This window comes from Strix aluco, chromosome 21 (assembly GCF_031877795.1).
Source record: "Strix aluco isolate bStrAlu1 chromosome 21, bStrAlu1.hap1, whole genome shotgun sequence".
NCBI classification, from domain to species: Eukaryota; Metazoa; Chordata; class Aves; order Strigiformes; family Strigidae; genus Strix; species Strix aluco.
This window is the reverse complement of record NC_133951.1, coordinates 9,029,851-9,046,523: the sequence shown is the minus strand read 5'-3', so window position 1 is coordinate 9,046,523 and position 16,673 is coordinate 9,029,851. Positions and strand designations below refer to the sequence as shown.

General features: G+C 47.0%; 2 protein-coding genes across 9 annotated transcripts in view; one reads left to right on the top strand and one right to left on the bottom strand.

Moving 5' to 3' along the window:
* Positions 1–11,330, top strand: part of RECQL5 (RecQ like helicase 5) — a 39,212-nt gene extending 27,882 nt beyond the window's left edge. For 6 of the 8 annotated variants that reach the window (XM_074846897.1, XM_074846901.1, XM_074846896.1 and 3 more), the window contains 12 exons: positions 2,258–2,485; positions 3,985–4,084; positions 4,578–4,614; positions 5,412–5,470; positions 5,618–5,694; positions 6,163–6,256; positions 6,726–6,866; positions 7,327–8,000; positions 8,197–8,272; positions 9,142–9,393; positions 9,888–9,960; positions 10,064–11,330. In XM_074846897.1, coding sequence (XP_074702998.1) covers positions 2,258–2,485; positions 3,985–4,084; positions 4,578–4,614; positions 5,412–5,470; positions 5,618–5,694; positions 6,163–6,256; positions 6,726–6,866; positions 7,327–8,000; positions 8,197–8,272; positions 9,142–9,393; positions 9,888–9,960; positions 10,064–10,185 — 1,933 coding nt within the window. In that variant the 3' untranslated portion in view covers positions 10,186–11,330. Of the gene's footprint in view, positions 1–2,257; positions 2,486–3,984; positions 4,085–4,577; positions 4,615–5,411; positions 5,471–5,617; positions 5,695–6,162; positions 6,257–6,725; positions 6,867–7,326; positions 8,001–8,196; positions 8,273–9,141; positions 9,394–9,887; positions 9,961–10,063 lie in introns of those variants that run through there. The other 2 variants (XM_074846902.1, XM_074846903.1) reach the window with 2 other exon arrangements.
* Positions 11,331–12,277: 947 nt separating this feature from the next.
* The window catches only part of MYO15B (myosin XVB), a 45,873-nt gene continuing 41,477 nt past the window's right edge, over positions 12,278–16,673 (bottom strand). The window contains exons 67-72 of the mRNA XM_074847238.1: positions 16,342–16,490; positions 15,816–15,943; positions 14,694–14,827; positions 14,077–14,210; positions 13,505–13,645; positions 12,278–13,237 (exon numbers count right to left, since the gene is read on the bottom strand). Coding sequence (XP_074703339.1) covers positions 13,160–13,237; positions 13,505–13,645; positions 14,077–14,210; positions 14,694–14,827; positions 15,816–15,943; positions 16,342–16,490 — 764 coding nt within the window. The 3' untranslated portion in view covers positions 12,278–13,159. The remainder of the gene's footprint in view (positions 13,238–13,504; positions 13,646–14,076; positions 14,211–14,693; positions 14,828–15,815; positions 15,944–16,341; positions 16,491–16,673) is intronic.

Here is a 16,673-nt window from a genome sequence, read left to right as displayed (position 1 = left end):
CTTGACTTACAGGACAGCAATCTTAGTTCTGCAACTGAATTTCCATTATGACCCAACTCATGAGCACCGTTGGCTAAAGTGGGGCTGTGGCCCCGATTTGGGTAATTCTGCAGGAAGATGCAGGCAGTTACAGGAGGCTGGATGGAAAGGGCTTGGCTTTATGAGCCTGATGGGTTAGAAACTAGAACTCCAAATTCCAGTGACTTCAGAGCTGATCTCTGCTTCCGCCAAAGCCTTCCCTTGGGGCATCTCCCTTGTTTGCATTAAGGGACAGAGGTATGTGTGGATGTCCCTCCCCAGCATAAGACTGCTGAGCAGGCTGTAGGAGTGAGGAAAGGGCCTGACCATTACTGTATGCCTCGGTTAACTCTAATACAGATCAGTGCGTGCGAGAGAAAGAGACATGGACTAATGAGAATGCCTGCCTGTTTTCTTTTGGGGAGACAAAAAGCTGACTTGCAGCTCGCTGACATTTCTATAGTCACGTTGCATTGGCAGGACAGGCAGCACCAGCAGTCCTTTTGGAAAGGCAGGACAAGGGGATCGAATGTGTTGTCCCCATCCTGGTCCCCCCACCCTTCCCCACCATGTGAAAGGAGCTCTTTGAGTGCAAGAGGAGAGCGAGTCAGTGCGGCTCCGCGGGGGGATATAAAGCCAGCTTTGTAGTAGCCCTCTAAGCTTTCAGTGCCGGACACTGTCCAGTGCAACCCCAGGCTGCTGCAGCCCGCCTTACCTGAGCAGCGCCAGGTCCTTTGCGCTTCAGCACACCCATTTCATTGCTATGGCGACAGTAATCTGTAACCTGCTGCTTTGCTGCCTCACTCTCTTCTGCTTGGCAAATGAACCTCCCAGGCCGTGGGAATGAGTGAGCCAGCTGCCGCCGTAGACCCTTGCAGGGTTTGTTTGTGATGCTTTGGTAGACATGCAGTTATGTTCCCCCCAAACACATACACACGCACACAAGAAGGAAACTGCATTTGTTAGATCTCTGGCAAGTTCAGACATGCCTTAAAGGGCTTATAATAAGAATAAGTGAAGTTCTCACTCTCTTAATTTTCTCCTCTGTTGACCCACTTTTTGCGGATGAAGTTGGTAAGCCAACTAGGGCACTCCTTGGTAGAGAAGAAAAATCTCCACTTTGTTCTTCCTTGCGGTAAAATAGTTCTTTTCTAAAATAACTCTTGTTGCTGCTTGGCTGCAGGATTTGATCTCTAAATGCCTGATGAAGTAAGTGTTTCTGTGTATCTAGGATCAGCATTTTGGTTAAGGGACAACTGGCTCCTGCTGCTGAGAAACCCAGGTTTTATAAAGCTCCTCTAAATTCTGCCCGCTTTCTTAAAAAAGAAAAAAGAAATAAAGTAACCGCCTGCTGGTTCTTTATCTAGTGAAATCAGTGTCTTCACTGGTGTAAATTAGGGAGTGTTCTAGAAAAGAAATTATTTCCGGCCTTTATTGCTAATGAACATATATATCTCTGTCACCAAACTCTTTTTTACATACCCAAAAGCCCTGGTGTCTGCCAGAAATCTTTTGAAGATTCCTGGAAGAATCTAATCATCTTCACATGGCTAGTTTGCTAAGGCTGGTAGAACTGGTTGTGCAATACTGTATGAACAGATGGACTGGTTTTCATGGATGTAGGACTCTACCCGAACTTTGGCTGCTGATCTGAAGCCTGTGTTAGCAGATCAAGACCCAGACTGTATTATCTGAGTAGTGCTCCTTTGTGACTTCAGTCTGGACTCTATTTCTGTGACTTCATTTACATTCTAGTTTCTTCAAATGTAGATTTCTTCACCTTTAAATCACAAACAATAAAATTAGAAGCTCTCCAATGTGAAATATACAGACATACTCTGAACTCTGAGGTGTAGGGGTCAACAGGACCTCTTTACACATTTATCCTAGGGCCATACTGATTGGAAATGGAATATATTTGGCCAACGATGCGGAATTAATAACTGCCTATTTCATCCACCATGCCTTTTGCTGATCTTGGAGATCTGAAAGCATTTAGCAGAAGAGATTGACACCACTCTTTGTTTTGTATGTGGGGAAGTGAAGGCAAAGACCTTAAACAAGGTGCCAGGAAGAGAACCCCAGTTCTGCTCCAGGGCTTAATCCCTGTGATTCCTGCTGGAATGGGCATTCTCTGCAAAAGAAGACTCAAGTCCTTATCAAAAGACACCTTGCATTTGGAGGGTGAAGTTCTCGTCAATAAAATAATTACCAGATCATTTTCCCTTTTGTTTCCTAGATGTCGACATGCTGCCATAGCCAAGTACTTTGGGGATGTCACCCCACCTTGTAACAAGTGCTGTGATTACTGCAAGAACCCAGGAGCGGTGAAAAGACAACTGGAGTCACTGGAGCGCTGTAGCAACAGCTGGAGCAAAACCTGCATTGGGCCCACAGGCTCCTCCTGGGATAGCTATGACCCAGAGCTGTATGAAGGCGGCAGGAGAGGTTGCAGAGGTTTTAGCAGGTCTGTACTCAGTAGCTCAAACTCAGCTCGTAGGAGCTGACAGAGAGAAGAGAGCATCTCCCAGCTGCAGGCCCAGCCACTCCTATTTGCAGCACATGTTTCTGTGTGGTGGTATTTTCCTGTAACTTCCTGGCAGCAGGAGCTGGAATTTCATTTTCCACACACTTTGGCAGCCTCGATCACATTCATGTTCCAGAGAGCCAAAAGCTGTTTCGACTGACCTAAGAATTGCCCTGCAGAATGTAATTGGTTCAGGAAACTAGCCTGAAATTTTTTGAAAGCAGTAAGTTGGCTCAGCCCATTCACAGTCACAAGGATCAAAAATGCTTAAATTGAGAGCAACATGACAGCAAAGTATGACATGGTCCAGAGTTCATTCCTGACTTAGTACGGCTGTCTGTGGGCCAGCGAGCTGGGGGGCAATGACAGGACTTAGTCATCATAGAGGATGCAATGGAGTGCCGCTGTCAGCTGCTTCTGCAGATTGTTAAATTTTAGTTCCCTATCAGGCTGACAGCAAAAGGAAGATGTGCAGTGGGAAACATGATTAATTCTGTAAAATGCTTGGCAGTGTGGAGATGACAGCTTCTCTTCTTCCTGTTCTCTGGCTGAGTTGCAGTGACTGCGCAGCGCTGTCAGGATGCAAGTTTCACTGCCTGTGCTGCCCGTGAAGCTCTGCCAGGACACGCAGCGCTGTGGGCTGGCCTAGCCCCTCTGCTTTACCTTAAACAGCCTGAGACTGGTAGCTTTGTTCTTCAGGCAAGTCCAGCTGAGTCAGAGGAAACTGGTGTACTTGTGACCTAAGCCCATGTTTGATCTCAGGACCTGAGAAGACATGGCCAGTGCTGTTGTACAGCACACTGTTTGCCACTTGATTTATTGAGCCTCTCCATGACTTGACCGTAGCTTTGCCTTGGAAGTTGTAACAGTCAGCAGCCTTAAAGCTCTGATTTGTGATACCTGTAAGTTTTAGCTGTGACAGCTGTGGAAGGTGATAAATTCTTGGGCTACATCTGGCGAGAATCAGCTGCTGCATTTCAGTGTATTAGTGATGGGGATTTAATTTAATACAACTGTCTGTGAACAACTGAGGCTGAGGAATGGGTGCTTTGCCCCTTCTGCCATCCCTGCTCCAAGGGCAGAAGTGACTGACACGTTGCGTACATAACACGAGGCAGTGACCCCTCAACCCCACGGGAGAATCTGGCAGAGCTTCTCAAATGGAGCTCTCCATTCTCAGAGCACTAGTTATGTGCTACTAGTTCATGTTACTGCTTACGAGTTCATGGGCTTAACAAATCCCATGAATTTTTGGAGGACACTCACTACTGTCCAGGTTATGGGATGGTAGTGAAACCAAAAGCTGATTGTTCAGAAAGGATGTGAAATACATCATCTTTTGTAAATACTGGGATGACTTAGGCTTTCCAAAGCCTCTTCCCCAGTTAATGCTGCAGCTACAGACATGTTTGTTCCTCTTGTGTCCCTGCCTTATCCAGGTATGATGAAGAAAGCAGTGGGAATGGGGATGAAGCCAATGAAGAGAGTCGGAAACGGGAGTGGAACAACTTCTACAAAAAGCAGATGAGTCTGCGCAAGGTGAGTTGGTATCCCCTTGTAAGAGATTCACAGGTTGTTCGCTGTGGGCTTGTCTTACAGGCATAAAGGCTTCCTGGCACTAATGACAGTAAATTATTGCGTCTTACTGTTTCTTGTTCTGTTACTTCTTGTACCTCTGCTTTTGCTGTGTTCTCCACACAGTCCTATAGTGAGAAGAAACGCAGCTTATTCATGTACTGATTTCTCTGCAGTGCTAATCAAGAGGATTCCGTTGTCTTTAATACCTCTGAGATTAGTAAAAACAGATTTCCCAGTTCAGCTTCTCTTGTGTATTCCTATAGCAAAGGTGAACTTTTGGCTTTGATTCTCATTCTTTATCTTCTTTCCCCCATTTTGGTGCCTTTTCAGTAGCTTTGTAACTTCAGCATTAATTTTCCCTGAAGCAGGGGTATAAAATGTGTCTTTTGTGCTTCTAGACCTGCATGTGTGTTGCAGTAATGGAAATGTTTGACTGAACTTTGTTTTCTTCCAGGGCAAAGAACCAGAAAAGGAAGATTTTGTTCCTCCAAGTAAATATGTTCTTTGATTTATAGTGGGTTTTCTTTGGGAGAAGAAAGTCTTGTATTTTGCAGCTGCATGCAATCTATGTAGCATCAACACTGGAGGTATCAGTCCCTAGACACAGAGGTTAGGCTTTTGGCTGTGAAAGCTTGGCTGGAGGAGATGGATCAGAGCTTAGCTTTGGTTGGGGTGAAGATATGGAATGCATCTTTCTGAACAACTTTTCCAAATAAGCAAGAGAGAAGGAAAACTCCCTAACATGATTTGGTAGGCTATTTCTGCAGTGGTTATGCAGCAGTATTCAACTGGGCTATAAGGAAACTGCTGAAAAACTTTGCTGTTATAAACTGTGCTATGTGGGGCCCTGTCTGGCAACACAGTTCCTGCGTTATTTTAAAAGAATATCTGGTAGTTTGTGTTACTCTATTCAGCCTCTTTTTTTTTTTTTCTTTTTTTTTTCTGGTTGGTATTGTGGGGAGCGGAAAAGAGTTGAGTTTTCTAAGAGCTGGGGTTCCTTGGAAAAGGGTTTCCTGAGATGGGGAGGTTTCAGAAAGTTGTTAGTCATAAACTGGCAAAGTAGATGTTCTCATCCAGAGAGAAAAATCTCACTTTGGCTTCTGCCTGCTCTTTTGGAGTTTGTAGCTTCTCCAGGTAAGAAGGGTGAGCGTAGTGGTCCTTGGGGTGACTGTGCAGGGAGGAGCATGCCAAGCAGCACTGGACTGGCACCCTCCCAGTGACAGGGAAGATGTTCTCCATCAGCCCCAGCCCTGATGTGACGTCTTTTCCAAATGCTCTTCTGTGGTAGGTGCAGACTGTCCCTTGAAGGATGCTTTCAGCAGGAGAATCTCTAAGCTCACAGTGAAGGTAAGAAAGGCTGGTGAACATTCAGTCTTGATGACTTACAAAGAACAACAAAGTTTCTGCCTGCACTGTTCTTCATCCTTCGGGGATAGAAGTCCAAGGGGCACTGTGACTTCTGTAGAGCATGTCTGAGTATCCCATGTTTCCTAGGGACGGGAACACTGCTTGAAGATGCTGGAAGAAGCTTTGAGCACCAATCAGAAGGTTCCAGCAACAGGAAGAAAAGGGTATGAGAGAAAAGGAGTTCCTTAACACAGGACCTAGTCTTCCCTGAGCAGCATTACCCCTCTCGGAGAATGCCTTTTTAAGTTATTTGGTCCAAGCACGTAGTTTCACTTAACAGCATCCTTCTGGGAGTGACGTTCAGAATCAGGTATGAGCATTCCTGTGTCTGATTCTGCTGAATCAGCTTGATCCTAGGAGTGGCAATTCTTCCCTGTCCCACAAGATGGGGGTGGCGTACCTCTCAAACTGAGCGACTGGACAAGAGGACTTCAATTTAGTCTGTTTTCACCACCCTTTCCATGCTCCAGCAATTCACCGCTGCACCCCTTAGGACTTAATTGGAAGTTATCACTTATTCTTGTACAGGAGGGAGTGAATTTTGTACTTGCTGGGAGGTGCTTAAGCATTAGTGTTCCCTTTGCAGTTATAGAAGTGTGTCTTGCCAGAAATCACCCCAGGCTGTGTTACAGGTCAGACCCTCATGCCTGTGCTGTGGAGCTGGAGTATGAAGCTTTCCGAACCAGTAAAATGGCTAACTCATACAAGGCAGCTGTGCTAAAGAAGGTAGGGCCATACGTCTGCTGTCGTTCCCTTGAACGTGGTGTGGCCTCCGCTTGAGGGAAAATAAGGTAGAGTTTGTGTGGAAAAGATGCAGGAGAAGCTCTGCTTTGCTTTGGATGTCTTCCAAATCTTTCTTCTTGATTTTAATTCCAGGAGGGCCCAGAATCAGGTTTGTTTCACATCTTTGTTGGCTTTACAGGCTCTGGAAACACATACCAGTGCAGGCTCCTCCAGGTATCTTCTAGGTCTGGCAGTAATGGGAATGAGGAGTTCCTCAGGCTGTCGCTGCCCAAAGAGGAGCCTTAGTTTAGGTTAGCTGGTTGCCATAAGTCTCTCTGAAGGTGTTTCTGCTCTTGAGATAGGTGTCTCTCCAGGGAGACATTTGTTTTGTCACTACAACTTTTAGTAGGTACAAAGGTAGGAATGCGTAAAGGTTTCTGGCCGTTAGAGAATATTTCTGTTCTCTTTTCAGGTAGCAGAAATCAGCAAAGCCTCAAAACAAGGAGAGTTGTTCTCAGTCTTTGGGTCTGGAACTGGTGGCAACAGCAGCTTGGAAACAAAATCCATGTCTCCAGCGGAAGAGGACTTCCTCCCTGCATCCCAGGTTTACTCGGTGAGTGAGTACAGAAGGGATAGACAAGGAGGGAATGGTGTGCTTTGTCTATCTGCTTTTAAAATTTTAAGTCCTTTCTGTGGCCCTAGCTGTATATTTCTATTATAATTGTTCTCCCTGTCTGTCCTTTCTTTTTGGAGTGAGATCAACTAGTCATGCTGGTTCCTATTAGTGAATATAATCTATGTGCAGGCCATACATTAAATAAGTTTTTCTCATCTTGCCCTAAACAAAGATGCTGTCTGTTTCCTTACTGCGAGCTGATGACTTTAACCTAATCCATTTCCCTGATGCTCCATTGATGGTTACGATGATAAGTCAGTATTGGAGCCTTCCCCAGCTTATGGCTGTACACACTAGTGTATTGTGTAGAGAAACTCCTCTCAGGGTTCTGCACATGTTCTCAGGGCTTCCTTAATGCTCTCATATCCAAAATTTCTTCTTCTCCCTTTCTCCCTAGTTCAAACCCAAGCATGTGGGAGCAGGATTTCCAAAGAAATCCAGCTTGTTTCAGACAGCTTCAGAACTGCTGAAGATCCAGGAGGAGAGCGATGTAAGGCCTGTCAAAAAAGAAGTAGATCATCCAAATGGGCAAGACAACAGCAACTGCAGTCTGGAACTGAACACCAGAAACCCTGTTCTCCAGAAGAAAGAAATAGGAGCCAAAGCAATGTGTGAGAATGCTGGGGTAGAAGTACTCCTTCCTGAAAAGAAGGCACAGCAACCCAGTCCAGACACAAAAGCTGTCCTTTGGGACAGCCCTACTAAGAAGTCCAAACCTAGCAAGAAGCAGCAAATGCTCGCAGAAGCAGCTAAAAAAGAATCGCAGGATATTTCCAAATTCTTCTCCCTCCCCAAAGGTGGGTCTAAAGCCAAAAGTTGCAGCTCAGCAAAGGAAGATGGCTGTTCTGCAAGTATACTACCTCAGGTTTCTTCTCAAAGCATGTGTCAAGAGAAACCAACACCTCAGGAAAACAAAGATGTCTCTGGAGAAGATGTAACTGGACAGTCCCAGGCAGAGAATGAAGAACTGGGAGAGACAGAAGTAACACTGACTGAGAGAGAGGAGGATTTTAAGACCCAGCAGGCTGCTGAATCTGAACTCCCTCAGGAAGAAATTGCTGTAAAATCCAGGTAAAATCTCTGCCTCTCTGCTCCCTGTGTTGCCCTGTTAATGAGCTGCAGAGCCCCACCAGCCTTGTCCTGGAAACTTGAGAAATCTGTATTAGATGTGGTGAGGAAGACTCTTGCTTTACCACTGACAGGGCATGCAGTAATACCTTCACTGTGGAGTGATTAAAATCGGCCTTCTCTCTGCTCTTCCCACTAGTGTTGCTGAAAATGTCACAGAAACCGAGCTAACTGTTGTTGAAGGTGAGAGTGGGAAGCGACCAGGATCAGATGAGGTAAGACTTTAATGGATGCTGGGTTTCCTCTCTTTCTTCTGCTCATCTTGTGCCCAGTTTCTCTCTGGGAGTGACACTCCTGACCTGAACCTCACCCGATAGAGTTCTTTATCTGGGGAGGGCCCGGCTGCAGTTACAGCAGAGGGGAGAACCGTAGTTGTGTTGCACTCCCGGTGTTCCCCTGCCACCCACTGCGCCACTGCCAGCACCTCAGGCTGCAGTGGAAAGCTTCCCCTCCACTCTGCTTTGTTTTCTCTTCTCTGCAACACATGTGACTGTACCTTTGCTGACGACTTGCCCAGAATGAGTCTCTCCACCCCCTCAAGATGTGTAACTATAATTAGCAAGCTGCTTTCTCAAACCAAGGGAACAACCACAGGCCAATGACACACAGGACCACTCAGAAGCAAACCATGCTCACAGCCTTCCTTGCCATTCAGTCTCTGGTTCTGCATTTGGCCTCTGAGACTGCGTGGTAGCTGTCTGCACTGTGTGGTCTTCTCCTTGCTCTTTCAAACTGGAGTGTGGCACACCTGAAGTGTGTAGGGTGTATCCTCAGCAGACATCCCAGGAAATCTTTTCCTGTCAGTTTTTTCTGTGTAGGACAATGTCTAGCAATTACCTGTCCTAATAAGAGCATGGGGTAACTCTAAATGTGATAGTCCTAAAGGGTTTTTCTCAAAGTCCCTTTGTGTGAGAAACAGTTTATTACGTCTACACAGCAAAATGGGTTATGTAGATTCCTGCATGGCATTCACTATAGGGAGAGCCTGCAGGATGCTGCACATTCTCAGAAGGTAGTGGCTGCTTGGAAGTGTAATGCTGCCACAGGAATTGGTGGGTTTGGTTTTCTTCTGTTCCATCTCCAGGATATGGAAAGTCCTGCAACAAAGCGGCTACGGACAGCAGCAAAATCTTCTATTCTGTCCCAACCAGAAAGCAAAAGTGTTGGTCCAACAAAGAAGAAGGTGACTTTTGATCCAAACTTATCACAATGTGATAAAGAAGGAAGCAGCAAGACCATACAGCCGGTGACCAAAGGCATGTCCCTCAAAGAGACAGCAGACATCGTTGTCAAATGTTTGACCCCATTCTACAAGGGTGGCAAATTTGCTTCCAAGGTAGGGCACAGCTCAAGACCCTCTTTAGCAGAAGGAGATGGCATCTCCCTGGTGATCAGGGGCTCTGAGAAGGGGAAGGTGATCTGGATACCACATTTCATTTCCAAGTCCCATCTAGGTGCAGCAACTCACCTCTCCCAGGAAGGGGCTTGTGTGTGATTTAGAGTGGTATCATGTTGGTTCCACACTTGTTTGTGATTTTTCACACAAAAATCTGGCACGTTTTTAAGAACTGCCCCCTGTGGAGTGGCACCAGATCAGGTTCAATTCTGGTGTAGTTCACTTGGTGTGTTCTGCAAGGCAGCACGTGTGTGCGTGTCTTCTGCAGCACTGCAGGGTCAGGTGTATTTGCAGGTTTGCAACGCTCCTGTAGTCTAAATCTGTGAATGGGTTGTGCTACAGCCAGCCTGTGCTGAGGGCAAGACAGACATGGAAACAGTCTGGTGAGGTAACCGATGTCTGCTTTCTGCTCTTTATCTTCCCCAACTCTGCAGGATCTGTTTAAGGGCTTTGCTCGGCACCTCTCTCACTTACTGGCTGAAGAGCAGAACCCTGCCCGCAAGACTGGTGAGTTGGCAGCTGGGGAGAGCACCAAGAATCTTGGGTTCTTTTGGTGCTAAATGGATTGATGGCTTTAGAGGGGGCAGATGTCTTAAGTGTCATCTCAAAGGTGGTGCTTCCTCTCTTGCAGTGAAGGAGGAAGCACAGAGACTCATCAAGGAGTTTTTCAAAACAAGGGTCAGGTGTGAGAGTGAGACAGACTGGCAGGAGCTGCAAAGCTCAGAGAGCTGATCCTTGCATCGTGTTGGCTGTCCTCCTTCCTCCAGCAGCACAACCGGGGGATCTTGAAGAACTCAGCCACGGAGAGTTTCATGAAACTGCAGAAATGAGCTTTCTTTTCCTACTGCATTTTTGCTCACTTCTGTCCTTAGCGACATGCAATTCCAGGAAACCCGTTTCTGTGAACTTACGGAGAGTTTCTCCAGTAACGAGGGCGCTGAAGCCCTCTAGTACCTCTTGCCAAGAGGTGTGAAGTCTGCATCTGCTGGGTAGGTTACGGGCTGCTGCCTCGGATGTTCTGCGGCGTCTCCAGCCTCTGCTCCCTGCAGCAATCTGGGAAAGGCTCAGACTTCCACTTGGGACTCTGCTTTGGGATGGCACCTTGCTTCCTAGAGGGCTCCTCCCCTCGCTCCCCATCTCTTGGTTCTTGTTTCAGTGTTACCAATAGAAGCCTTACGCTACAGGTTCACATGCTTTGCTCAGGGCTGCCAATGACCACTCGATGGTTGAGTTCCTGGATGGAATGTTTCCCCTTGAAGGGCAGGAGGGGAGCGATTTGTTTTTACCACGCAGGCAATGCTTACTTTCTGAAGGTGGAGAAACTCAGATTCCTCTTTTTCTTTTAATCTGAGCTTTTTTTTTTACTTTTGTCTAGTTCTGCCTGCCCTTTAACTTAAGCAGTGATGTTCTTTCAGTATTAACCTCTCCAGTAGTGGCACCAAGGTTGCCAACACTTTTCCAGCATTTGCTTGTAACCCCTAAAGCCATATTTGCTCCCTGTGCCTCACCCACACTCTGCAATACAGAGGGCGATGCTGCTGTTACGACTGGTTAAGGTACTGCTGTGGCCCTCCAGCTGACACTGTGGTGTCTCTGCTGCTATATTTATATAAGGACCTGGGCCTTAGGGTATCAGTGGGCTTGAAAGAACCTGATTCCCTGGCCCAAGCCCTTTCTGTTGGCTTTTTGTTGGGTTCTGCCTTTGTTCCATGCCTGTGAAGGCTGGTGGCCTCAAGCACTGGTGCTGCTAGAGGAGTCTGCAGCCTGAGAGGCCATCAGACAGGCTTTTGGATGGCTGTACTCAACAGATGTTTTGGTTTTTTTAAATGTACTGAAGGGTATGTGTGGAACTGACAATAAAACAGTGTTATAGCTGCTGTGGACTCTTCCTGGGAACTTTTTCTTACCACTCAGTCCTACAGGCTGGTCTAAGATACATTAAGACTCCATCACTTGAACATAGACACGAAAGCTCATTTCTTATCTGAACAGACAGTTAATAAATGCCAGCGGGATGGGATGGATGGGAAGCATGTGCCAGCAGCCACCTCCACCCCTTTGTAGCTGCAGGACTTCTCCAGCTAGAACCAGGAAATGTTTAACTCAAAAGTAACTCGTGTTCAGCTTTCTCTGCTCACTAGAGGACAAAGGGCTTTACAAAAAGCCCTTTCTGCAATAGAAGTGTTTTTCAGCTGTTGCCTGCTGTTTTCTATTTTACCTTCCCATTAAAAATCCTGTTTCATCAACCACTTAAGAGGGTCTACTATCTGTCCAGAGTTCAGTGTTTATAGAGTTCAGCTGCTGCCTGGGTGAACTTCTCAGAAGTGCTTTGTTTATCTTGTAAAGCAGGGAGCTCCCAAAAGGGCTGGTTAAGTCAGGCGGTTGTGTGACAAAGTGCTTTATCACAATATGGGGCATTTCTAACCAAATGAGTTGGGCTTCTAAGTAAGGTAGCAAAAGCTCAGAGGAAGAGAAGGGGAAATAAGGATAAGTTAATCTTCAGCTATTTTCTCTATTCCTTTCTTTCATGTCACTGTGGTGCTTTACGTAGAGCCACTGCTGAAGGGGGAGGGTGGAACATGCTTCAGCTAAGACCTCGCAGACCACAGCGAGCAGCACGTGAAGGGAAGGTCCTGACAGGGAAGATGCTGTAGTTGCTGCTGACATCAGCTCACCAGCAAGAACTGGCTGTGCATCGTGGCTTGCAATGAGCACCCTCAGATCTATCCCCTTCCCAGCCAACAGTGACAACCTTTTCCTCAGGCTTTGCCAGTTACCTGCAGGTCAATCTTCCCATGTTAGATGTAAACCAGTATCTGTCATGTCATAGCTTCAAAACATCTCTATGTGATTATTTTATTGCAATCTCCTAAAGTGCAGATACTTTTCAGTTCAGTAGGATAGCTGTAGCAATAAAAATAAATTAAGCATTTTTGTACAACCCAGGACACTCCTCTACTGTAATACAAGTTCCATTTGAATACGCTTTCTCCTTGGGCATGGAGCCACCGTTCACGTATGGCAGCTGCATGGATGTGACTGACTTCTTTATAGTAGAGGGAAACATACGCCTATAATTATGTCAGTAAGAAATTAATTAACAATAAACTTTCTTACCATTGCAGCTCAATCTGTGCCCCAGCATATGTGTTAACTGTATATTAACACTGATCTGCTTTGCAATTAAGATGCTTTCTACAAGCTCCTGCTTCACAAATCCTGATATAGGGCCTCTTGGATATCAATAACAGAGAAAAAGCTGCCTGTGGAAAACAGCAGCAGCCAGTGCAGTCGTTTCATAGCCTCAGGTGGGCATTTTGATGTACAAATTTCTAGCAAGTATCAGTCTTTGGTCATGTTTGTTAATTAATTCAAAAAAGAAGAGTCCCACACTGCATAGCTTGAAGGCAACTGCTTGCATCTGTTCAGCTGCTCTTGTTGAGACAGGCTCTGAAAAAGCAATGGTGTAGAAAGGGTGTCTTGTGGTTGGTTTAGCCACTGCATACATGGCTTCAAGGAAGAGTGCTTGGGGACTGAATGGCAGGTCAGGAGGGGACGGTTCAGACCATCAACAAACACTGTGGTGGCAGTCTTAGAAAGCAGCTTTCTGAGGTCATGGAAGTCTTTTGGAAGAGTCCTCTCCAGAAGACACGGCAGGGAGCACTGAATGAGCTCAGAGAAAGGAAAATAGTGCTGTTTTGCTTGGTCAGTCTCCTCTTAGGCTCTGGTGGTGCAACTCTGCTTTATCCAGGATGACAACAATTGTGTGATACATTTCTTTAGCCTGTCAAAATACAAATTGGTATCAGTCATCCTCTGCCTCCACAATGGCTGCTTCTCATAATTAAATATTCCCATAAATCACTTTCCATAATTAAACACCAGGTCGTGCTGGGGCAAAGCTGCTTTGGGGCCTGGGAAATGCAGTGCCCCCATCCACCTCTGGGACAGAAGAGAGCAGTAGTACTGTCTCTTAGCAGAGACTCAGCTGGGCAGTGGAGGGCAATTTCTGAGTTGCCAGGAAGAAGCTGTAGGTCCAGGCAGATCTCACCTGTGACAGTTCAAACCACATAGTCTTGGGGCTGGCAGCTGAGCCATAGTTCAGTTCTATGCCGGGAAGGCCACCATCAGAGACAGGCCGCAGGGTTCGCATCTTCTGCAGCTCTTTCAATGGAATGACGCAGGAGACTGCCTGTGTAAGGAGAAAAGCCACAAAACTCTCTGGTGCAGTCCTTACAAATAAAACCATCTGATTCTCACCAAGGAGGATTCACCTCTACAGCCTGTTGAAAGGTGAGACAAGGACTGGGGCACAGGACAGTGTGTACAGAGTACAGGGCAGGTTCCTGCTGACAGTGTGTCCCTAGAACTTCTGCAAGATTGGGACAACCAGGAATGTGATCTGCACTTGTTAGCATGACCACTGGACTTACTTACAAAAGAGCATATGGCAGTACTAGCTCTTCTACCACTCTTGTCACCTGCTTTGGGCTAGGGCTGTTGTTAGCGTGGCTGTGATGCAGGTAAATACAGTCTCTTCCTGCTCAAGTTCTTCTAAAAGTCAAAGTTAACATCTGACAGACATCAGGGCTCTGGACTCCAGAGAGGAAGTGTCTGGCGTACCTGAGTGGTGTCATCCACCACGATGATCTCCTCTTTATTCACACCAAAGAAACAGGGCACAGGGATTGTGTCATCGCTGACTCTCTCAACAAAGTAGATGTTGTAGCCAAAGAAAGGCAATTTCATCATGTGCTCTGTAAGAAAGCAAAAGGTGGCTTTCAGGCAGCAGCTTCCAGCCGGCAATCTACTGCACCAACTTGAGACGGTCAGAAGCTGCAAGTGTTCCCAAGCTTTTCTACGTTAAAAAGTAAGATTGACAACTTCTCCCTCGCACCCAGGCTGCTGATACTCAATTCCCAGCAGCCTGAATGGATGTCCCGTTCTTTTCTGACCAGAAAATAGACGTGCAGCCAGAATATCAATTAAAACACAACTTGTACAGAGCTCTGAAAATCTACTGCAGACTTTTACAAAAGAGGTGAAACTTCTACCATGATCACCATGCTTGGGAACAAGTGCCAGTCTGCAGGGGGAGGCTGCCAGGGAGTTCTATGCCATGGCCCATTCCAGGCTCCGAGGATCGTCGCCAACCGCAGGAACTGTCCCAAAAGTGCATTCAGAGCAGATTCCATCATGCTCAGGAAGGACAACTCCAGCAGATCTGGATGTCTCCTCACCTATGAACTGGATTTTTGCATCCACTGGCTGGAGGGGCTGCCTGGTTCTCAGCAGCATGCTGACATGGCTCTCCAGAGCCTGGACTCTGATGGAGGACTGCAGGGTCTTTGGCGTGTACTCGTTCAGCTCTTCCCTGTGCCAACAAGCAGAATCTAATTCACCCCCTGCCCAGCTAAAAGATCAACCAGGGGGATTAGGAGGAAGGAGGGGATGTGGCAACGGTTTTCAATTGCGTGGCTGGGGCCAAGGGTGGAGGGAGAGGGGAAGAGTACAACAGGTTGTATCTGAATTGGATAACGTGGAAGAAAACATCAGAGACAGTGAGACCACCATTTTCCACAGAGAAGGTGGCTGGGCACCACTGACCAGTGCGCTGAGAGAAATCCCTCTTTCTGGAGACAACAGGAGCTCTTCAGATAAGGACTGTGGCAGGGAAGTAAAGCCACGGGGTGTTTCTTTCACAGGCAATCTCAGCTGAACGCCACCTTACTCCAACCCTGTCTTGCTCCTCTGCATCCAAAGCACTACACAGAGCAGAGTTCCCCATGCCCAGCAGGGTTACACCATTACCCCCTGCTGCTGGTGCTGTAAGGGGAGCTGATGGAGACATTATCTCAAATCTGAGTCAAAGTGCATAAGGATACAGGAAGGAAGGAGTGTGAAAATAGAGCTCGGGGCTGCAGGACAGAAGCTTTCCAGTACCCAGGGACACTTTCATTCCCATTAGGCATCAGTACAGAGTTCAGGTGTGCAGGGTTAAAAATTCTGGCACTTGTGAGAAAGAACAAAGGAGCATTCATCCCAACTCTAAGCTCATGCACTTCCTTCTTGGTATTACAAACACATGGCAGTCAAAAGAAATGCCTCTGGCACCCTCATGACCCTCAGGTTGGGAGGAGTCAGGAAAGGAAATGTGGATCAGAGACAAAGGAGTGTGATTAGGAGGTGAACTTTCTTGATTATGGGCAGGAGTCAGTCACTAAGTGACATTAATTAGTAGCTTATGTTCTCCAGAACTGTCCATTCCTTCATTATCCAGAGAGTATCTCCAGGCACCTACATGTAACCCCTGGGGTGCAGATGGCCATTAGAGATAGAAACCCACCCTGGGACAGACATACCTGGAGAGAGCAGAGTTGTTCTGCTCTGGTTTGGCCCAGTGCTGGAGCATTGCCAAAATGCCCACCTGCATCTCCATTTCTTTGCTACGGCTCAACAGTATCCTCCCATTCAGGTAATCCCACAGCATCTGCGAGACAGTGCAGCAAAGAGGCCTTTGTTAAACCTGCCAGAAGGTACAGGCAGGCCTGGGCAGTGCCAGCCTGCAGAGACCCACATCCTGCCTTGCTGCTAACAAATCCAGCTCAGGCTGATAACATGAAAGCAAAGGCTTTCTGGGCTCAGGAAGTGTGCAGAATGGCACAAACCATGTCTGGAGCAGTACAGCTCACAGGCTAAGGCTACAGGTGCACTGCCTGCCTTGCATCCATAGCTTCAGTTATTAGTCATTCCCAGAAACAGTGTACCAATCAATCAGCCAAAGCCCTTCCCCTTCTCCAGCCCCCATAGGACACTCCCATTGGCCTGTGCACCAGCTCTGCCCCTGCTAGGGACGTTCCTGGTGCTCACACTGGCCTTGTTGCTTACCTGTCCATAATGGACATCAGTATAAATTTTGTTCTCAAAGTGCAGAGGTGTCCTCCAGATGAGCCTGCGTAAAGTCACAGTGACCAAGTTGTCCTCCAGCAGGTAATCATGAAGATACTCCTCCGATCTTATCGGCCTCACCATTTTATCTACATGTTTACACAGAGAGAGGGTCATCACTCTTGGTGCTGAGAGAGTGGGCTGAGCTCTGTGGCCTGGGACAGGAGCCTTCCTGCACACCTCTATCCCACCCTGCCCTTATGACACCAAACATCAGCCATTCCAGAGGGACACGGGCCCACACACCTCTTTCAGGAACAAGCAACACAGCC